The sequence below is a fragment of the Eleutherodactylus coqui genome, chromosome 4 (genome assembly GCF_035609145.1).
Source record: "Eleutherodactylus coqui strain aEleCoq1 chromosome 4, aEleCoq1.hap1, whole genome shotgun sequence".
NCBI lineage: Eukaryota > Metazoa > Chordata > Amphibia > Anura > Eleutherodactylidae > Eleutherodactylus > Eleutherodactylus coqui.
This window is the reverse complement of record NC_089840.1, coordinates 241,270,425-241,294,372: the sequence shown is the minus strand read 5'-3', so window position 1 is coordinate 241,294,372 and position 23,948 is coordinate 241,270,425. Positions and strand designations below refer to the sequence as shown.

At 38.7% G+C, this 23,948-nt stretch overlaps 1 protein-coding gene and 1 long non-coding RNA gene across 2 annotated transcripts in view; both read right to left on the bottom strand.

The window, feature by feature from the left end:
- Positions 1–4,955: 4,955 nt before the first annotated feature.
- Positions 4,956–8,618, bottom strand: LOC136626153 (uncharacterized). Its single transcript, XR_010792636.1, has 3 exons — positions 8,588–8,618; positions 5,854–5,988; positions 4,956–5,109 (listed from the first exon to the last, which is right to left on the bottom strand). It is a non-coding gene; the product is annotated as an uncharacterized lncRNA (long non-coding RNA).
- A 135-nt stretch (positions 8,619–8,753) lies between these two features.
- LOC136626663 (alpha-2-macroglobulin-like protein 1) overlaps positions 8,754–23,948 on the bottom strand; it is a 200,952-nt gene continuing 185,757 nt past the window's right edge. The window contains exons 28-35 of the mRNA XM_066601680.1: positions 21,445–21,607; positions 19,729–19,910; positions 15,134–15,349; positions 14,287–14,414; positions 13,656–13,746; positions 12,024–12,092; positions 10,245–10,347; positions 8,754–8,758 (exon numbers count right to left, since the gene is read on the bottom strand). Of these exons, the coding sequence (XP_066457777.1) occupies positions 8,754–8,758; positions 10,245–10,347; positions 12,024–12,092; positions 13,656–13,746; positions 14,287–14,414; positions 15,134–15,349; positions 19,729–19,910; positions 21,445–21,607 (957 nt within the window). The remainder of the gene's footprint in view (positions 8,759–10,244; positions 10,348–12,023; positions 12,093–13,655; positions 13,747–14,286; positions 14,415–15,133; positions 15,350–19,728; positions 19,911–21,444; positions 21,608–23,948) is intronic.

Below are 23,948 nucleotides of genomic sequence, written 5' to 3'. Positions count from 1 at the left end.
CCTCTATCCGGTCCTTAGGGCAGATGGCTCCTTCTATGTACCACCTAATACTGGCCCTCCTGCCCCTGTAGCCAACCCCCTATGCCCTAAGATACAGCCTTTGAACAACATGATAGCTATAGCTGACTCTACCTTTGAGGACACCAAAGATGCCCTACAGGGACCAGATAGGACCAACCTCCTCCATGACTTTCCAGAATAGAATTAGATATGATCATAGCAGAGAAGGAAAGGGTATGTAAAATGATAGGGGGGGGGAGCCTGTTGACTTCAATGACAATGTGAGCGTTATGTTCTGACTGGACGTGAAGGGTAAATAAACATAAAGAACATCCACTGTGTGACTAACAAAACAAAACCTAAGCTTAACCATGCATAGCAGACATATTACCAAATATAAATGCTGCAGAGGCAACACAGTAGAGAACAGAAAAGGAAACCAAAAGGGAAAATCTACTCATAAACAAACCCCTTGCCCAGAAGAAAGCACTACCTAGTCAGCAGGCCATTCGCCCTGGTAAAGAGTGGATCTGCACGTGAACCTCAGCCACTACGGAGTCCCTACCAAGAAACACAGAAAAAAATAAGAACAGTGGCAAAGAATAACAACAATGGTACTTAGCTTTAGGAAGATACTAAAAGTTGACTAGCACTGAAGTTCAAATCTAAGTTAGACTATATAGGGCAAGGCAACTAGAGACAAGGGAGAACTGACATCACTCACCCAATGCCACACTCCTCAGCCCCACGAAAGGCAGAGATACTGCTAAAACCTGGTCCAGCCTGAAAGCAAGGTGAAGTTCCCAAAACAGCTGTAGCAGTGAGGTTGTAGTGACCTGAAGTGTGGCACTACAGTAAAAGTACTTAACTACAAGTCAAGGTCAACCATCCTAACTACGGCTCATTTAGCAAAGGGTAGTGATGCTGGATTCCATTCAATAAAAGTTGGGGCCAGAAATAGTTAATTTAGTCTAGTCATTTTCACTGAAAAACAATTGTGTAAAACCTTTAGTATGCAGCAAAAGAACCTTTTACTGCCGTTGGTCCACCTTATCAGAAGAAGAAAGGAGCTCTTGGATTGGTTGAAGGGCAGAGCTAATCGCAGCCAATTTGAATAGAGAGTCCTGGTTGGAGGAGACTGGGGAATTTCCCTTTCTCGTGATCCGTGTCACAGCACAGAAACATAAAAGTGTTGAGAGGCAGGAAAAAGTTTGTTAGTGCAGGGCAGAGAACTAGACGGAGGGGGGAGGAGGAGATTGGCAGCCATGTAAAGCAAACTGTTTCCACCAGCATCCTCCCCTACCTTGAAACTGGAGAAGTCACAAAAGTCACAAAGCCAAAAGTCACAAAGTAGCCCTAGCTTAATTCTTACAGAAGCAAAAAAAAGCTTATTTAAAGTACTGCATCTGTGCAATAAGCTTAGTTCTGGTATCATATATATGTAGTACGCATGTGCTACCATATGTAGTAAATGTCATATTTTTTTAGGTATTAGAACTTTAGACTTGTCAGGGGGGCACACAATTTTCATACAGTCCAGAATCCTTGGTAGCCTTAATACACCCCTGTTTCTAAGTATTACAGTATGTCCTATGCATTTTAGCAAAACTTTATTGGGGTTAATACAGAGTTGGCACTTTATTTGTAGTGTAAATGTCCAAGATTTTCTTGTGTTCCTCAGTTCTTCAGTGTATTAATAAAGGTTGTGAAAATTTTTATTATTGTGGTGTGCGCCTACTCTTTCGTGAGTTAACCTAATTGTTTGCCATGTATTCTATTGGAACCCATCAGGCAGCACCCTGTTGAGTTCGTACTAATAAGGGATGCCTGCATTCACTATACAGTATATATATATATATATATATATATATATATATATATATATATATATATATATATGATGATGCTTGAGGAAGTCTTATTGAAAGCTGAAATGTTACTGTTTCCGTATTTGATGGGATCATATCAAAGCTGGAAAGGCAGCATGCAGACATCATTTTGTTTGTTGTACTTGGACTGAATGTCTGAAGTGGACTGCTCTGGCTTGATGCATTCCTTAGATCTTTGCACAATTATGCACATTGATGCAATTAGAAAAAGCAGAGAGCACCTCAGAATTTGGTGAAGAATGTTGTGAAAAAATGGGACTCACCTGGTGTTAGCAGCCCATCGGGAGACAGGCTGCTACACCGTTGATCCCAGTTTGCCTGTAAAACACTGGTCACCTTCCACTTCACCTCTTATCCCTATCGATGTCTGGAATGCCTGGAAGAGTGCCTCGAATATGTTCATGGTACAGGACTATCTCGGCCACAGAGCCAGAAAGAAAACAAAGTTAAAAAGAATCCTGTGCTCTGGGTGTGTGTTGAAAGAGACAGGGTGAAAGAAACAAAGAGAGAACTTGCTTTGTTGAGGGGTCCGTTGTCACAGCAAACCTCCTCATAAATCGAAGGTAGCCTTTCACAATCAAATAAACAATGGTATAAGGGATAAATATAAAGAGTTAGTCTAATGATCTTTGACATAAGTTTACTTTTTTATGTGAAGTCCCTGGCTGTGCTTTTGGTTAAATTAAAGTGTTCTTTAGTCTTTGTTTCATCACTGTAATTACTCTGTTGCATTTTTAGTCTTGTTCAATTGTATAATCTGTGCAATTTATATACGGAGACTACAACAATTTATTTGCAACATTCTAAGATACAAAGTCTCAATAACTGTCTGTGAATTTGTCATTTTTAATACAAATTTTGAATTGTATGTAAAATCCCAATAAAGACGAATTGAAAAAAAGGATAAAGAGTTTGTGCTGATCATACTAAAATATAACAATAGAATTAAAAAAATTATAACAATAAAGTGTATAGTATATATTATTAAATATGGCATTAACAACACAGAGGGAGATAAAATGCTAATGATATGCATTTATATAACAGTGAAATGAGAACAACAGGATTTCTTTACTTTCATATAAACAGCGCAATAAAAATATCAAATAATATGAATAAAAACAATTGAAAATAAGATGAATTGAATAAAATTAAACTTAAAAGGATATGACTAAGATGATGTGTTTGTTAAAATTATTAATTATTATTCATTGTTAAAAATAATTGTGATAATGTCTGTTTAAACAAAACTAGTAAAAGGCCTAAAATGTATGTATAAAAATATTGAATAAATGATGTATATAAGAATTATATAGAAAATTTTTGAATAAAAAGTGACATAGAAAAAACCTGGAGAAAAAAAATCCGGAGACGAAAAGAAGAAGCAGAAGGGGGGTTTAAAATGTTGTCCAAGTGTTTCATTTTGTCCTTTGGACGATAGGGTTTCCAAACGGAAGAACCAAAACCTCTCCTAGGTACGTCGTTTATTGAATTTTCAAATCTGGACTTTTTCCCAGGGGGCTTAGGTGTAAAAGCGAAGCTTCTCTATCGTGGTGCTGCAGGAATTGGCGGTATACACTAGGGTTTGAAAATCTATAGGAAATGTTAGAACAGTGTTTATTTAACCGTGTTTTTTCAGCATATTTGTGGTGCAGCTCACATATGTGAGCCTGCATGGGCATTCAAGGAGGTAGATAACGTATCTTGTTACACAGTTTAACAGGTTTTTAATCGTATAATTCCCATGTTCACGCTCAATGTGTAATTCTTTCCTTTATGTACAATTACATATGCCACACTTGTGCACGCCATGTATGCACCCTTTCCTCCAAGAATGCATCCAAGGAGTGGAATTTTCCATCTGGGTGGATAAAAGTGTGCCAGTAAAATTTTTAGAATCTTATTCCTCCAAAATACATCCTGACGACAGCTGGGGATATTCTAAGTTACAAAGGGGTCTTCTTGCAGGATCCACCAATGTTTGAATAGAATCTTCTTCATTTTGGAATGTTTTTTGTATAACAAGTAATAAATAAGGTTCTCTGGGTAGGTTCCTCTTTACTGTCCTGTTTTACTGATTTCTGTTGGAAACATGCAAAGTGGTTTTCCTACTGTACCCTCATCATGGCTGAATCTATCAACCCATCTAGGTATCCTTTTTCTTTGAAACTATTTTTTGAAATCATAGAGTAGTCTCTAAAATCAGAATCTGTGATGCAGTTCCCTCTGATTTTCCGGAATTGGCCATGTGGAATATTGAATTTCCACTTTTTCGCATGCCAACTCTTTAAATTCAAGTAATCATTGAGATTTACTAATTTCAAATGTGTTTAAGTAAAAATGTGACCCCCCTGATGTAAAAAGTTCAAGATCTAAAAACACCATTTTGCCAGGATTAATTTTTTCTAAAAACCTCAGGCCCCATACGTTATTGTTAAGATTAAAAATTAATTATCATAGGTCTACCTCTTGACCATCTCATATAATCAAGATATCATCAATAAAACAATATTTAGTGGCATCAAGTCCTTACATATTGTGCTTGAAAAAGGAGGCAGGTATGTTGTAAAGACCTCCGAAACTCGTTGCACTAACTGTACTGTTTGTATGGATCCAATTGTACTAAATGGAATAAAGATTGGACAAGAAAGACACCAAGACCACTGTTTATTTGATTGTGAAAAGCCACCTTGGATTTGTGAGGAGGTTTGCTGTGACAACGAACCCCTCAATGAAGTCAGTTCTCTCTTTGTTACTTTCACCCTGTTTCTTACAACATACAGCCAAAGTGTGGAATTCTTTTTAACTTAATTATTCGCTCTGAGATTGTAGTGGTGCTGTTCCTATTTCTACATATACTTTGTTGTCAGCATTGCAAATCAATGACTCTCATCAATGAGGTCTAATAAGTTTTTTGTGGTTCATGTCAAAAGAAATATTAGCCTAAATGCAAGTTATTAGCTCCAAATTCGGTCTTCTGCCAGGCCCCCATATTGGTTGCCTCTGCTGGGCCAGTCACCCTGTGTACAGGATTATTGTATTCTTAATGAACTGAATGACACAAACTTCACAGCATGGAAACTTTTTATTTATTGTTTCATTACAGGAGACATTAGATTATGTAGATGCCTTCATGAAGTTATCATGGTCTATTGCACTGAGCAGAGACCACTGGTGCAGTTACTGGTCACTGATTAGTGGTTTTCTGTCTTCTTAAACCCTGGAAGAAATAGAAGATAATCATTAAATCAATGTGTTCACGCTGAATCGCTTTCTGCAGCAAACTAGTCCATTAGACATGTATGGAGCATGTAAATTGCTTTAAGAAAGCATTAGTTTCGATGCAAAACCCTTTCTTCCTTTTACTCCATTTTAAGATTCATTAATTCAGTTTATTTTACTTAACATATTCAGTATATTTTAACTATATCATCAACTAATGCCTCATATTTATCATTTCTGCATGACTTGTGCTCACTCCCTACTATTGAGGAAGAATGAAGTGTCAGTACTATGGTTACCTAAAAGTATAGGTATGACCAGCATGTTAAACTACACAACTGTGTGACTGACAACTTATAGAAGCCTTAGCTGTTGGCAGTTAAGTAACCGTATTCCTCCTGAATGTTAAGTTCATGAGCGGCTATCATAGTAATCTCGAAAATAGCTTTCTGAACAATTTAATGAAATACCTCAACATTTTTTCCCAACATAAACTTTTTTGCACTGGTAAAAATGGACATGGCCTTCTAGGCATGTGCCAATTATCCTGTACTTCAGTCCATACAAGACCTGTAAGACCCACACCTCGTACTTGGGCCCTCAAGCTACAATACTGTAATTTCACTTTTAAATTATGGTGTTTTAATTTTTGAAAATTTCTAAATTACCACATGTTCGAAAAAGTTGAAAACTAAAAAGAATGAAAAAAGAAAAGTTCTGTAGAGAAATTGTGATGTCAAACCTTTGAAGAAACACCATTTAGATGCGTGGACACTGGAATTGAAGCAGCAGTCTTTCTTTTCACAATCTTCTCTTGATATACCTGGATGTCCACAATCAGCTCTCTCATCAGTGCTTACATCACAGTGAGCTACAACTGTAGACAAATAATTAGGGTTTACTAAAACAGCAAGTACTTGGAGACAGCCATTTAAAATATCAGTTAAAAAGTGCTGTTTTTATTTCTTTTTTTTGATAGTTTCCAGAAAATGCAGTTAGGCAGGGTAGGGAATTCACAACTCGATTATTCAATGCTAATTGCAAAAGTAAGTGCATTGCTATGTAATGTAACTTCTCGATGTCGTACAAGCAAGAAATTTGGCGCAAACATTCTTTAGGTCCTAAACGAGGAGAGTGGGAGTGGTGGCACATTCTGTAGAGGGACATCGGTACATGGAGCCTGAGTAGAATCTAATGCTCCTCTATATGTAAACATATTTTATTCCTTGGTTACTCTAAAGTAACCTTGACTTCATAAAATTTTCCATGCGAACAATGCATAAACACCTGTATCTAATTAACTTGGGCGTAGCCGGGTATATCAGCTAGTTTCACATACACCTGGAAATTGTATTATTAACGGATAAAAGAAAAACAAGCACAATAAAAGCTCAAACTAAAGCCATCTGTACTCCAGGTCTATGTTGTATAGGCTTTGAGGAAGGGGAGCAGGAGTAAACTCTGGAAATGACTCAGGGGATGGGGTCTGTTATACTTTAGAAGGATTAGAAGTAAGGAAATTCTCAGAGAATAGGATATGCAACATAAGTCTCCAAAAATCTAATAACATATGAGGGAGGGGTGCCACTCAACCATTCAAATTTAGCTAAAGTCTGTGGCCAAGTTTCAGGGTGGTTTCACTCAAGCGTGTTTTTGTGCGTACATAGGTGCGCACCTATGTACGTGCAAAAACATGCATGTATGAAGGTCCGTGAATTGCTTTCAATGGAGCCATGGCTTCTACAGGCTGCTCAATTGAAGGTAATGGTCTTCCGGCACACCTGCATTGTTTTTCAGGGAAGGGCTTTACATATAAGCTCTTGCTTGAAAAACAAGAATTTTAATGTAAAAAAAAATTAAAAGTAAAAAAAAAATACTTACCTTCCGCTGCTGCCGTGTTCCTGCGGGGATGAATAACACATCTGCCACATGTGGCAGATGTTTCCTTCATCCCCATGAGCAAAAAGAATTCCCTGCTGCACCTGCCACATCTGTGACAGATGCAGGAAAGGAATTCTTCATCCCTGCGAGGAATAAAGAATTCCCTACCACAGCTGTCACAGGGGTGCCGGCAGACCATTGTCTTCAATGGAGCCGCCGGCAGCAGCGGCGGTTCCATTGGAGACAATGCGTGCATTCCCTATGGTGCATGCATGTCCTATCTTTACAGGCACACACCTGTAAAACACGGATATGTGAACACACCATAAGGAATGCATTGGTTCTAATAGAAGCGTGTTTTTGTGTGCGCGTATGCCGCACATAAACACGCTGGTGTGAAGCCACCCTTACTGATTTAATGATGATAGACTATGACACATTATTATCCTTACAAGAATATTTTTTTCATTAGCAAACACAATAAACTAGCCCATCTTCTGGAATCAAAATGTCATGGAGAAGAATTATCAAAACAAGTGCTAATCCAAAGTGGAGAATTAGTCCACTGCGACCAATCAGGTTGCTTCTTTAATTCTAAAAAAGGTTCTCTGAGCACATGCCAAGATAAGAAAAGAAAACCTATACAGGAATGTTCAGACACAGCAGACAGCAGAATATTTGCAAATTGATACAATACATATGGATGAGATTTGCAAAATTCACTCTGCAGGTTGTAGAAGAATGTCAGGATATGCTGCAGATTTTCATAGTCACAGCATGCCAATTATCTTGTGGAATTAACACTGCAGCAAAATGTACTTGTTGTATTGCACCAGCCGCAATCAGGAAGTGAAGTTGGGGTGACCTCTAGATGTCAGCCCAGGCCCACATCACCACATTCTTCTTGTCATGGCAGAAGGTCCCTGATGTGTTTTCTGTCAGAAATCCCTCAGTAGGCTCAGTGTATAATGTATCCTTTTTCACTACCTGCTATAACATCTCCTGTGGTGTATGGATTGATTAAACAATAGGAAGGTGTTACCCTTAACAGATCCAATCAGCCATAATGGAGGTATATTTATTGTGGGCCCGCCTCTACATGGGTGCTAGTTATTGTCCTGCCTGAGGTGTTTGGTGAGGCAGCAGACTCCTGTCAGCCAAGTACCTGTAGTTATGTATTCTGTGATGGGGCTTACTCACTTCTACTTTATTATTTACATTGCGCTTTTCATCTACATTAAACATCTTCCCCCAACCCCCATCCAAGAACAGACTAGGTCCCTAGACAGGGTCTGCCATGCCATAGTGTTCCCTTCCCAATATTTCTGTTGCCGTAACTTGTCCTATTTTGTGTTCCTCACATTTTGGTGATATTATAAATGTCTAGATGTGACCATTGTGGACATTAATTACATCTTGGTCTGAAGTGTTAATGGTGTACGTGGTGGGTGCTGTACTTGCTCCCCGCACAAATGTAACAGTAGCTGCTATACCTGAATATATCCAAAGGTGAAAACAGCTTTACTAATGATATTATAGAAATTTGTCAAAAATAGATCTACTGATAGTGAAAGAATTCTGGGCTCATTCTTTACCTCCACTGCAGGGGGCATTGTACAGGAACGCCAAATACTCATCTGTAATAGAAAGATGATATACATAAAGCAAGAATGTCAGATTCACTGATTATAACATTACTAATTATAAATTGTGTCCCTCGCATAACATAGGCATGAAGTTACCTGAACAGAGACTAACCAATCATTCTGAAAGGTAAAAAGAAAGATTAAAGGGAATCTGTCAGATTGAAAATACAGTCCAAACTGCAGGCATCATGTTGTAGAGCAGGAGTAGCGGAGCAGACTGATATATAGTTTTATAGGAATTCATTCAGTATAACTTGTATTTTATTCATTTATCTCTCTGCACATTCTGATCTGAGTCGTCCAATGGACGGTCCTATCAGTGAATGATAGCTATCTGTGTATGGCTGTACATACAGAGGTAGCTGTCAATCACTAATAGGACCGCCCATTGGACCACTCAGATCAGAATGTGCAGAGAGATAAATGAATAAAATACAAGTTATAATGATTATTTTGCTATAAAACTATGTATTAATCTGCTTAGCTCTTTCTATAATATGCTGCCTACAGTATGGGCTGCATTTTCGTGCTGACAGATTCCCTTTAATGTAGTCAATTAAACATGAATATTGAAGAAGGTCTGAAGAATTGTCATACAAAATGTGAGGAAGGGGTTAAAGGGATTCTCAAACTGGAACAACTGATTCTTAGAATTAGCCCTGTCAGTTATGAATTTAAAACAAGTGGTCTGACGTAACCCTGAAAGATAAGTAATTACCACTGTGGGATCTCTGTAAGGGCTTATTCACAGGAACATATTTTATATTAGTATTTTGTGAGCCAAAACCAGGAGTGGAGAGAAAGTATAATGGAAATCTTTGCATGTCTTGTGACCCACTCCTGGTTTTGGCTCTCAAAATACTGATGTGAAATACGTTCATCTGAATAAGCCCTGAAACTGATCTTTCCAATGACTAGTGACAGTGTAATACATGGTCATATTGAGTCCTTCGCATCAGAAGTCGCTCTTTGCTACAAGTCTCTGTTCTGACTGATAGGTGGGAGTCCGTAGTGGGGATGCCTAAATGTTCGTTTGAAAAAGGTAATCCTGATGGGGCGGGAAAACTACTGGAAACCTGCTACCTTCCCAACTAAAAGGTTTTCTGGACATTTTACATTGATAAGCTATCTACATGTTAGGCCATCAGTGTGTGATCTTTGGGGATTCCATCCCAAGAACCTTATCATTCATAGAAACATAGAAATTTGCTGACAGAAAAAGGTCATAGGGTCCATGTAATCGGCCCATGATATATTTTTCCTTAGAAGGAAATTATACAACACTGTAGAAAAGAGATATGGATGCATAATCATAAATTATAGATTTGATCTAACACTTCTCAGCATTATTTATAAACATGAGGTTCTTTGTTACATTTCAATCAAATTGTATAAGCGCACTAACCACTTCATGGCAATCTCTTAAGTGGGTCGCTACAATACTGGGCATGGCCCCACTTGGCCATAACAGTGCACACAGGAGGAATGACCCAGTTGCCCACCACTGCTGCCAGGCTAAGCTCCCACGGCCCATGGCAGCTGAATTGGGCTACAATGCTAATTTGAAAATACATGTACTACTTTATCCAATTATTTCCCAACTAACCTGGAAAGTAATAATCATGGACTGCGACAATGGCAGGCTGCAGATTCTCTACATGTGTTTCTTGCTCAAAAGAAAGGACAAAGCTTTCAGGTGTATGAGTGAGCTGCAAAAGAACAAGATACAATCAACCAGTGAAGGAAGTGAGGTATTTTGGAAGGAAGAACAATTAGAGGGGTTTTCTACCAAGTTCAGATGTATTTGGATCCTTTTTATTCCATACTAGATCTGCAGTGTTATGGGTGAATTTTTGCACTTTCCTCTGGGCTAAACACTAGTGTTTATATTGAACTTGTTATAGCAGATATAAACCTGACATAGCCAAAAGGTGACAGCAGCTGTTCAGAAAAATCCAGTCTTCACTACAGCTTCCTGCCAGCTACACTGCAAGACATAATGTAAGTGGAGGGCAGGAATGTATTATTACTTATAAGCCATTTACAAGGGGCATCGGCTAAAACTTATGGTGGGCGCTTTGCATCGTTTATTAGAGCTGGAATATTATGCTATCACTATTGACTAAATTGCATTTGTTGGGTTGCAACAGACTTTGTAGTTGGGGTAATCCTGCAGCGAGTGAATATGGTTCATGCAGTAGGCGTTGCCTGGATTTTTTTTTTTAGCTTTTGCAATGCCATATTCTGGGAGCCACAACCTTCTTTATGCATCCATCAAACAGCAGGTTTATGAGGGTTTACTCTTTGCAGGGCACGGTATATTTTTTAACTGCACTTCTTTGCAGAATTTTCAACTCAAAAATTAAAAATAAATAAATTCGTATTATATATATATATATACATACACTATATATATATATTTTTTTTTCTTCTTTTGGAAAATGAGGACATATAGGAAATCTGCATATCTGCTAGAGTTTTATTTCTTCATAATTATTTTTTACTCCCTTCACGTCAAAGCTTTTTTTTAGTTTTTTTTTATTCTTTTCAGTTTTTTCCTTCCTGCTTTCAAAAAAATAATAACTTCTTTATATTCCCTAGACATAGTCACCTGAGGGCTTGTGTTTTGCAGAGCAACCTATAGTTTTTATAGGTACCATTTTGAGGTACATACAGTTTTTTTATTACATTTCCAAAATATTTTTTTTGAGACAGGGTGAACTCCCTCTGTCGGGCCATGTAAATGCCACAGTCAGATTTGCCAGCGACATCTTAACTGTTAGTAGCCATGATGGGAGTTATCTCGGCTGGTGTGGAGAGTGTTGGCTGTCAAATACAGTCAACATACCACCCTGTATGAATGTGGGCTCAGCTCCCCTTTAAAAGACACTCCACCGCCGGAGAGCATACATGTATGCTGTTTAGCGTGAAGGGGTTAATTAGTTGCCCCTTTAGCTCAAAACAGATATACAGAGATCAGACTCAGTGCTGAATCTAATTCCCTATAGAAATGGTTCAGAAATATCAAACATTTTTGCATCACTGATTGAACGCATACACTATTTAGTTAGTCTTAGAATGAAATTAATTGTTGACCCTCTTATTACTTTGACTCTTCCCATACACGTTAAAAGAAAGTTGGCCAAACCCACCAATAGTATTTGTATGGGGGGGTCTCTAAACTCTGCTTGACAGATTAAAACAGGGAAAACATGAAACGTCGTTAGTTTATTTAACTAAGCACATTAAACACACTTGCAGCCAACAGCCAGGGGAAGAGAACCTTAAAGTGTGACTCTATAAAGTGTTTGACTCTATAAAACAGCACTGCGAGTACATAACTGGTGAGTCAAAATATGAGTTTTAAAAGAAAATTGTTACTCACCTTTTCCAGGTAAATGGAAACTTTCTTGGCTGACACTTCTGTTCTCTTTACTACTGGATTCTTCTTCAGCTGTAAAAGTAAAGCATTTTCTACTATTAAATGAGATATTTTCTAAGTCTTATTATAGTAGATATAGTCAAATCACTAGCAAACTTGTCTTGTGTATAATATAAAAACTGTTACAGGGATTTCTCCTTTGCTGCACCCAACCTCTAAAACCTCCTTCCTTGTTCATTAGACTTGCGCCTAACATTCGTAGTTTAAAGTCTGCCTTGAAATATCATTTTGTAATCCTTCAAAGGAGTCCTATGTGACATAACCATAATTTATGATCCTTAGGCTGGGTTCACACAGGTCGGATTTGCAGCGGAAAAAAAAATCTCGTCCACACGGGACGACCAATCCGTTGCTGCGGCACAGATTCCCTGGCCGCAGCATGTCTATTTTTTTTTCTCCGTTGTGGCTGCACTTCTCTCTATCGGAGCGCTATCTGTAATGGAAAAGCATGCAGCCAAGCCGCTCCAAAAGCTGCGGCTATGTGCCGTGGGTTTTAAAGCTACACTTTCCCAGCGGAAATCTCATGTTTTTTCACTGCGGCAAAACGGCAAGATTTTCGTTGGAATTCCGACCCGTGTGAACCCAGGGTTACAGAATTTTGTCCGGCTGCATATACCTCCACTGCAATCTTTGTCCTTAACTAGCTACTGTCCTCTAGTGACTACTCTCTATTTAGGTTGGCTCAGATACTGGCTGGTTTATAGCATATTCCTTACGCCAACATATAGAGTTAATCCCTTGGACAAAACTTGTACCATGTGCCTTTTGTATCACCCCTCCTAGTCCATTTAAATTGTAAACAGGAACCTCTCTTATTTTATCTTATTGTTTATTATTTTGTTTTGATTGCTTGTCGTTTTACATGTTTTTTTTTGTAACTCCTTAATTTTAAAGCAGTGTGGAATACCAGATCTTTGGTTGCAGGAAAGAGTGCTGCCAGATGTTATAGATCTATTAGCCACATCTTCCACCAAAGTTAGCATTAGTGGCAGGAGTAGCTTTACCTCTAGGAGGAATTTTGAGTGTTCTATCATTGTCTTATCAGCTGTAGTGCTCAGTCTGTTATATGCAAAGCCGGCCATTGACTTTGAATAACTTACCATTTGGAACATGGCTATTTTCTTTTGCCTGTCCACCCATGCATTCATATGCATGGCTCGGCAAAGCATGCATGTGGTCTGAATGGGACAAGGAGATAAGCTGCTGCCAGACACCTCTGGTGGTGGCTTTTCTCCTCTTAGAACAAAAGAGAATCATAAATGTTGAAATTCAACAGTCTGATACTTCTTCCCCCCAATATCTACCACAAGAAAGAGTTAGGAAACTCCTATACTCATTAGAAGGTCAGTTGAAATTAGCAGGTTGGGCTGTTACTCTAATGTGTATGACCATTCAAAGACCATTCAAAGATACAGATAATAAGTGCTCATAATATCAAGTCAGCGGCCTCAGGCAAAATCTATTCCAATCAGCTAGTTTGTAATTAAAAACAGACCATATCATACTCATACATAAACTTTTATGATCAGCTTAGTGAGTTCATTATTGATCTTTTCTGACTGTAATATTCCTCACCTTTTTAATACTGTTTTTATCAGGAACATATCCTGATAGAGGCTCAATTAAGATCACCGCCATATTGGTGTTTTTTCGCTTTCCAGAATATCTACAAATAATGAATATTTCAGGTTAATGGACTTTAGTTTCAAAAATTTAGTTTCAACAGCATTAAATAAGAATGAGCTACAAGTAGTGCTTAAAGTGGTTCTATCAATTCTGCTCTCTGAGGGCATGGGATAGAGTAAGGTGTTAAACTGAGGCTTATACTGTTTTCTATAATTTGATTGAGTATTTTGATGTGAAATACTGCTAGGACTCATAGAGAAAGCCTGTGAGTCCTGCTCCCCCCACCCATGTAGAGTGATTATCTACATGTATACAAACTACTACAGTAAAATCCATCAATTACTCTGTGTGGGTGGGGGAAGCTGGGAGATGGAAGGGGAAACTATGGACTACTGTCAGGAAGAGAATAGTATTCTGGCTGCTGCTAGCAGAAATTTGCTGGCGCACAATCCCGATTTATAAGCACAAGTAATTGTATAACATCTACACTTCCAACAACTTGATACAAAGTGTCAATTTATGTAGTTTGGATGACATTATGCAGACCATTAATAGCCTCCTATTAGAAATGTTATCTCACCCAATATCCATGTGTATATTAAATTTCTTCTGTGATTCATGGGTGCAGACAGATGGTTCACTGCTTATATTGAAAAAAAAATGGCTTCTCTCAGATGCGTCAGGTAGAACGTTGTAATGTAGGTGTGACTGCAAGTAGAAGAGTCTCTGTTACATTAGTTCTTTCTCATCTGGTTTATGTTGTACCTGAATAGAGGAGTATGCTGTGTTGTCTACTAAAAAACAAAATAACCCCCCAAAACTTAATGGACGCATTATAAGTCAATGCATTATAATCCATTAAGATCTCTTACAAAGCCGATACACCAATCATACCAGCCCTGATAGACCCTGATGGACACCACAAAAGACAATAGGGCCCACACAGTAGTCATAGCTCTGTTGGAAGCTATTGTTCAATAGAAGCTATAACACTTGTGTGAACCTTAAGACTCTCTCACACAAGTGTGTTTTACCACGTATTACATGCACAGGTTTTTGCGAGCATAATATGCGGTAAGAAACTTTACAAAACTTATAATGGTCCCTCTCTCTCGCACAGTGTACGAAATGCATGTGAAAAAAAGAACATGACATGCGCTGTCTCGGGGCGTATTACATGCGCATAGACACCAAGATAGTGTATGGGGATTTATTGGCACGCAGCAGTATGCAATGTACTGCGTACTGTTGTGTGCTCCTCACACACGATATACACATGCCGTAAGCGCTAGTAATTGCTCATGTGAGAAAGCCCTTTAAAACAAGTACAGTAGATAATTTTAACAATATAAACAAGATTAGAAAAATAAGTATATCATACAATATTATAAGCCTCATCTCAGGCCAGAAACATATGCTGTTCATACCTGTAAATAGACTGAGCCATTGCCTGTAACACTAACTGTATATTCTCCTGGGATTTCTGGAAGGTCAACACTTTGTACAAGAAAACTATTGCTTTTGTCCACATGAACAGTTCTCTCGAAGCCGGACTTTGATCGAATTGTCACCATTGAATCCCCCTTTTTATACTTCATGACTTTGGCATATTTGGACAGAGCTTGAAGACCTAGGGTCGTGTCCTACAGGAAAAAGGAGAAAGAATTTACATGGGTTAAAATGGTAACTGAGACAAGTAAGTTACACTACTGTATCTAGAATGGAAGGAAATTGCTGTCTTGTTCACAATTGAAGCTGGGGATCCAAAGCCCAACACAAAACCTAAAGTTGAACCCTTTATAGAAGAAGGCAACCACTCTAATATATAGTAAATAGCCCTATTATTATGGCTGTGGGAAAAGTTTTGATATCAACTGTGGTAAATATAATTTTACTCGACATCAGATTTAATGCTATGGATTCCACGACTCATTCCGCATGAAGTACGCTAACAATCCACACGCATGTGACAAGGGTCTCCGCAACTAGGCATCAGAAAGTTTCTGCACAGATTTCTGACTGTGAGTGGGAGGCCACTTATTTTGGACAAAAATGCAGCAGTGTAGTCTCACTGAATGACAATGGAGCAAATCCGTGAATGAATCTGCGGCAGACCTGCAACTCATCTACAGCAAATACCCAGTAGAAATTAGAGGCTATAGCTCTAGTTAGATTTTAGTCCAACACATGAACATATTCTTAGGATAGACCTGCTGTAAACCTACAGTACAAATCACGTGATTGAAATTTTCGAAACAAAGTCCACATTTGACAAAAAACTTCCTTGGTGAAAAATCAACATTTTTGAAATTTGCATCATACTCATTATCTAGTAGGAAAAGTCATTGAGCAGCTATTGCAGCAGAACGGCTGCAGATTTGTTGTGGCTTGTTTGAACTTAACATTAAACTAAAAATAAGAAAGTGACCTCTATATTAGTAACCAGAAGCAAGAGGCGAGTTTCACACATGTAACATGACTGTATTATAGCACCCAAATTACTTCCACAAAAACAACACCAGCAGTTCTACTGGACTGTACTTTAATTGGTGATCAAAGTAAATTTTAGTAGAATCAAAGAACTTCTGGGTTGTGCAAATAGGCAAAAAAAAATGAGATTTTGTGCCTACATAGTTGCATGTTCACATGCAGAGTGCATTTGTTTATGGAAATAAGCCACCCAGTGGTCAGAATATGTGAGCGCATTTAAGACACACAAAACTTCTGGTTTGTGTGGAAGAATTGCGTTCATACCGGTATGAATCTGGCCTTAGGCTACTTCACGCGGACAATATTTCCGTTCGATTTTAGGACAGAAAAAGGACTCTGAAAACACTGCCCAACGATAATTTTGTTTCGGGCTCAAAATTAGCATATTCTTATATATTTCCATCTGCTGAATTCAAAAATCACCATAAAAATGTCTGATTAGCTTCTGCTTTGGAGACACAGTGACCTATCTTTTTTTTTAAAGTTTAAATTTTTATTTTGTGGGATTTTTTTTTTTTTTGGGGGGGGGGGGGAGTTGTCACACTTCTCAAATGACATAACACAATGTTCTCTATATGTTTGTAGGTTATAAACATAATAAATGTTGCTATGACTGAGTTTCATATTGTTTCTTCCATCTGCTATTCGACCTATTCCACATTCAGATAGTTTACCAGTGTGGTAAAGAAGAACCGAACAAGCCTTCCACATCCCATGAGCCTGACTTTGAAGTAAAAGAAGATACGCTGCACAAACTGAGTTTAGCGTAATTGAGTGATCTCATTCGCAACCTTGAGTTGTCAAAGGAGAAGGCGGAACTTCTAGGGTTTAGACTACAGCAAATGGAATCTTCTCCAACATGATGTCAGGGTCTCACAGTACAGAGAACCTCAGAGAGATCTGCTTCCTTCCTTTGAGAAGAAAAACAATCTGGTTGTTTGCTGTGACACTAATGGCTTGATGAAATGTTTGAATTTAAACCATTATCCAACTGAATGGAGGCTATTCATGGACTCCTCCAAGCTAAGTATGAAGGCTGTATCACTTCTAACGACAACCATCCCCCTTCTAGTCCTCGAGTAACGAGCACCATCGAGTATACTAATACTCAAACGAGCATCAAGCTCAGAAGAGCACGTTCGCTCATCTATATTAAGGAAGGTATTTTTGTTAGACCACAAATTTGACAACTTGTAAATGATTTTGTATTTGACCAGGTTTTGACCAGAAAAGAAAAGGAAGCTTGACAAGCCTTAAAGGGAGTTATTCATGGATTCACTCAGTTGGTGACAGTACATCTGAAAAAAATACTATCAACTCGGATGCAACATGTCCCTTAAAATCCCTTTTCTCCACTCCCCCCAAGACTTGAAAGATTCCACCAGGATATTTCTGTAATAGAACAAAGATATCAGGGCCGTTGGAATGAAGCAATGCTTGCGGATTACTTCTGCTCTGTGTGTAGGGATGCTCCAGAACTCACTTACAAGAGGTAAGCCAAAAGAAAATGATCTCATGAAGCTACCCCATGGTTCTCTTCATACCAAACCACCTGTCAGGAATTCTTTCATCAATTTAGAACTCTAAGAATGTAACTGTCATTAAAAAAATTTCAAATGCACTTTCGATGTTGTTATCATATGTAATTAAAATGTATAATTTTCTCTTGATCCATTAAAATAACATACTTCCACCTATTGTATATTACAGAAACTAGAGCTAATAAAATATTTTCTTTGTCATATTCGTTTTTCTCACCCCCAAATTAGTAAGATTTGACTCATGAAGTTAAGGAAACATTACAAAATAATTTTTTTTTTTGAACAGTGAAATCAGACGAAAATACAACACATTCATTAGAATGGGTGTATTCACATGCACTTTTTTACAGTAACAGCACATGTAAGGTTACATACCCACGGACGTGTAAAAAGTTGTGCCCCAGATTATCGGGTGCAACTCGAATCAGACAGCAAACAGACATCCTGTGTGGAACACCAAGTTAAAAAAAAGCCCATGTGAATACACCCATTCAAAGTAATGGATTCTATTTCTGTCTGATTTTTGAACCGATTTCACTGTACGAAAATCAGATGGAAAAAGACAACTGTATGCATGTATCCTTAGGTACTTATTTCTGCATGGATGGTTTAAAAGTTGTGCCTGAAATTCTTAGGCACATCTTGCATGAGACAGCACAAGGACATTTTATCCATGTGCAGTCCAATGTGCAAGACTCGAGACAGTTACATGTGCCACTCCACACATTTTTATCTCTTCCGAAAATCTGACAAAAATAGGACTTGCTGCCATTTTTTTTATTCATCCAAGTTAAAAAAATCCCATGTGTATACACCCATTCAAATGAATGGGTCCAATTTCTGTCCAAGTTTCAGACCTAAAAAAAATCAGTCTGAAAATTGGACAGAAGAATCATCCGTGTGAAAGTAGCCTATATGTGTGATGTCCAGCACATCGGACAGCACACAGATGGTGTATTCATGTGCTTTCTGATCTGAGCTGTCCCCAAGAATCTCGGGTGCAACTTTTTAATCATCTGTGTGAAAGTAGCCTAATATGTAAGGCCTTAGTCAGACGGGCGTTTTTTCGCGCGATTTGCGGATCGCATGACGGATGCGCATCCGCAAATCGCGTGACCGGTGCCCGAAAATCTGCTCCTAGCCGCGTTTCATTAGAAACGGGCCGGAGCTGTCCAGCGCATTGCATTCAATGGAGCCGGCAATACAGCCAGCTCCATTGAAAGCAATGCGCTGTGGGTGAGTGTGGGATGAATTGTCGGGAAGGGCTTAAATATATAAGCCCTTCCCTGCAATTCATCCAGAAAAGTGTTAAAATAAAATATATATATACTCACCTGCTCCCGGCAGCCGGAGATCTGCGCGGCCGGCCTGCAGTGGGTTTGAAGGGGGTGTGACTCAGACTTGCCCCTGATTGGCTCAGCGCTGAGCCAATCAGAGGCAGGTCTCAGTCACACCCATTCATGAATTCAGGAGCAGGTGAGTATATATATTTCTTTTATTTTAACACTTTTCGGGATGAATTGCAGGGAAGGGCTTATATATTTAAGCCCTTCCCGACAATTCATCCAGCGCTGTCCGGCAGCCCATTGCTTTCAATGGAGCCGGCTGTATTGCCGGCTCCATTGAATTCAATGGGCAAACATCGTTCTTCTCTGCCACAGCTGTTACAGCTGTGGCAGAGAAGAATGATTTGTCTACTATATGTTCTCAATGGGGTCGGCGCTGCTGCCGCTGGCCCCATTGAGCGCATATAGAGAAGAGAACAGGAATCGCAGATCGCAGATAGGTGTGATCTGCGATTTCTGTTCTATAATTTATCGGACGAGCGCATAAAAAGCGCTCATGTGTCCGATACCATTGCAAAGCAATGGTTTTAAAAAATCGCCAGACGCATGCGCATGCGCAAATCGGGCAAAAAAAGCCCGTCTGACCAAGGCCTAAGACCAGCCTTGCACTACAAAGTTGAGTGTTTATTTGGAAAGATATACAACCTGAGAAGATTGGAAGCCTCCATTTGTATTCTGCTTGCTCACTAGCCAACGCATGATTTCTACACTTTCTCCCAGACATTTCTTGGTAGGTGTCTTCTCGGAAAGTAAGGCTAGTAGAATATATGATGCGGTCTCAATTTCACCTGCATGGAAAGAGTTTGTTTCCCAGTGCATTGATCCCCCTGTTTAGGAAATATCAATCAAGAATATGTTGTTAAAAGGGCTCTCCAGTTCTATACAAACAAAGATAACTATTGAAGTAAGCATATGATGTTCCAATCTAAGTGTTTCTGCTTAAGTAGACACTCCACCCAATTTTTACAAAACAGAGTGGGACTGATACTGTTCAGTTTTATATTCCCTAATAGGAAATGCAGCCCTACTATACCTGTTTTTCCATCTTGTGTATGCCAGTTATTTTAACATTTTTTTATTGAGTAAAGTTGGAAAAGTTGGTGAGGACACTGGGAAGACCGTCACACCACAACCTTATGCTCCTTCCTGCCTGTGGATAGCATCATATTGTGATCGGGTGGAGGGAAAGAACTCTATATGTTTGGCAGAACTGCTCTTTTCGTTTTCCCCATGGTGTTGGATTGTAACGTAAGGTATGTAGCCATTTTGGGAACAGAAATTCCAATAATGCTGCAGCAAAGAGATGATTTGCAGGCCAGGAGCAATGTGTTAGCGGGAGTACAACTCCCTCTATGCGCTGCAGGCCTTGCTTCAGTGTATAGTATTTTTAAGATCATACATGTTCCCTTAAACCTCGTAGTACATGGCCTTCAGATTCAGTAGTGAATCTTGAATTTAATTTTTCTCTAGAAGTACTAAAAACTGTGTGATGCAAATATCATTGTATGGACCCAATTAAATATATTACCATCGTAATTGGTCTCCATGTAATATGGTTTATAAATATGTCTGTGTGCATCTATATGTACAATCCACCCATCCAACAAAACCTCTTCGGCATGATCCACTACAAATCTTGTGAAAATGTACTTACAAAACAGTACATAGGATATAAACAGAATGAAATCTGTTACAGGAAAATTCAGTCTGGATCAGGATAGTCTCAGATGAGATGGTCTTTTGGAAAGGTTCACAGTATATACTGCTTAACCCCAAATCACTGATGCATTATAATGTATTGATTGGGCAATTATTATTCACATGCACGTTAATGAAAACTTTCTATCATGATAATCATAACATAATAGCACTATAGTTTTAATATTAAGTAGCTTTTGCAAGTTATATCCCTTTTAACTGAACATCAGTAGTACTGCAGTGGACCTCCATTGATCAGCAGGTTGATGGTGCCCTTTACTTCAATGCCCACCTAGTGATGTTCATACAAGTGTGCCTGGTACTGCACCTCAGCCTATTCAAGCAAACAGAACGGAGTGCGGTTAAGCTGCAGTACCGGTCTCCCTCAAGTCCATATAGACATCTGTGTGGCAGATACAGCAGTGAACATGCTACTGCCCCATTATGTTGCTGATCTCTGGGAGTCCTCATGGTGTGACCCCACCAATCATACATTGATGGCACCTGCTAAAGACATATGTGTTGTGTCCTGAAAAAAAAGCACTTTTAGTTCTTCATTTTAGGTAAAAATGGTAATGTGATCTCACCCATTGACTCGCTACAATGTCTCACAATTCATTACAATGACTGCTTAAAAAGTTACTTGTGCAGTAAATGCTTTACCTTTCCTTACAGCTGTCTCATCCAGTTTCTTCAGTATCTGATCTCTCAGCTCATGGTCTCCTGATAAGGTGAAGGCATATGCCAGAAGAGCTTGGGTGTACACCGATGTAACAGTGTCCGCTGATTTCCTGACACAGTTCAGAGCATCTTCCACCATACTTCCCTAGATACAACAAAAACAATAAAACACAATGCTCATGATTGCTATAGGATCTAGTGGCAGCTGTGAAGCAGTAGTTTTATTTTTTAAAAAGAATGTATCACTTTTTAAAATGATTTCATACTTGTATTTGAAACTTACTATATATTTTATACTATTCTCTTAATGAGATAGCCTATTCATAACCCATTTATTTCTATAAAGTATAAACTTAAACATTTTCCATTTATTGTCCGTATTCTTATTTTGGGGGACATTGTCCCAGTTAATATGGTTTAGGTCATCTCTGAGCTGGTCAAACTTTGCCTTCCTAAAGTTTAGTATTTTTTTAGCTGCTCTATAAAATTCTCTCTTGAAAGACAAGTTTAAATGTGTTATATTACCCAGGTGCTCCCCAAATCATCACTCCTGATATTCTGTCTGGTCTGTTGGTTAATATTAAGTCTAAAATGGCTGTCCCTCTAGTTGGTTCCTGTACAAGTTGGGTAGGATCTTTAGTAATTGACAAAAACTTGTTACCTTAATTAGATCCATAGTTTTCGGCTTCCCAGTTTACATCTGAATAGTTAAAGTTCCCCATAATAATGACCTCATTGTGATTTGCTGCTTCATTTATTTGCTTCAGTAATATATTTTCAATGGCTTTAGAAAACCCCTATGAGGATACTATTGTTTTTCCCTCCATGTATTTCTACCCATACAGACTCCACATGTTCATCTCCCTTACAAATAACTCTCACAGTGTTGGCTTTAAACAGGATTTTGCATAAAGACAAACCCCTTCCCCTTTCCAGTTTTTATGATCGGTTCTGAACAGACTGTAAACCTGCAGATTCAGCACTCAGTCACAGCCTTCATTCAACCAGGTCTCTGTTATTCCCACTATGTGTTAGTTTTCCTTAGATATTACTTCCAGTTCATCTTCTGTATTGGTCAGACATCTAGCATTAGTTGCCATATATTTTAGAAGTTTTTGATATTTTCTTATTTTTAGTATCAACTATTCTGCCAGTTCAAACTATATTAACCCTACCCACCATTCCACCCCCATTTCCATTACTCAGTCTTCAAGTCACTGTCTACACTATCTTCCCCTATATCTCTATGATTTCTCTCCCCCCATTTCCAAGTTTAAACACTCCTCCAACCTTCTAGCCATCTTTTCTCCAACACAGCTGCACCCTCCCCATTGAGATACAGCCCATCCCAATGGTAGAACCTGTAGATGACAGCAAAGTCAGTGCCGTTCTCCCACATCCCTCCTGTCTACACCAACTCTGAAGCCACTTGTTTACCTCCCTAATCTCTTGCTGCTTTTCTGGTGTGGCATGTAGTACAGGTAGAATTTAAAAAAAATACAACTTTGGAGGTCCTTGCCCTAATCTTACATACTAGTTCCCTAGAATATTTTTTAAGGACCTTCCACCTACCTCTAACTTTGTCATTGGTGCCAATTTGTTCCATCTCACTGAATCCTTACTAGCCATGCAAAGTAATCTGTCCACTGGATCTGTGATGTGTTGAACTCAAGTGCCAGGAAGACAACACACTGTTCAACGATCCTGGTCTTTGTGACAGATTGCCTTGTCTGTCCCCCCAATTATTGAGTCTGCCACTACCAGGACCTGTCTAGCCTGCCCTTTGATCTTATTCCACTTCTTACTAGAGCAGACATTCCCCTGGCAGTCAGATTAATACAAATGCTTTTTCAGTATGAGTTAAGACTGTCCGGAATCATCTCACCACTTTTCTGGCATCGCATCTGCAGATATCTGGACATAATACCGAAATGTATGTCTGTTAAACACTTTTTCACTTTTCATATCATATCCTGTGAGCTATATTGTGAATTGATCTAATGCCTTTTTATTCATTGTGGTTTACGTTTTATTTCTACCAAGTGCCCTTGTTTCTCTTGGAATTACATGACCAGAAGAGTTTGATACCTCAAGCGATTATCATAAGAGGCAGATTCCCCCATAAAAGATTCAAATTCGAAGATTAGAGGATTGAGGTGTATCTACTGGGGCTTCTGTACTAAAAAACTCCACAGATTTCAGTGTAATGTAAAAAAAAAAATCCCAAAATAGATGCGTTTTCTTTCTCTGCCATCACAAAAATAAATAAATGTTTAACAATATAGTATATTTACCCAAATATGACACCAATAAAAACTTTGCCACACAAAAAACAAGCCCTTATACAGCTATGTAAATGTAAAAATAAAAATGTTATGCATGTCGAAAAGTGAGATGAAAATCCTCCAAAAATCATTGAGTCCTTATGCCCAAAATAGGTTGTGTCGTTAAGGGGTTAAGATTTTCCTCATAAGTTTTGTTCTTGA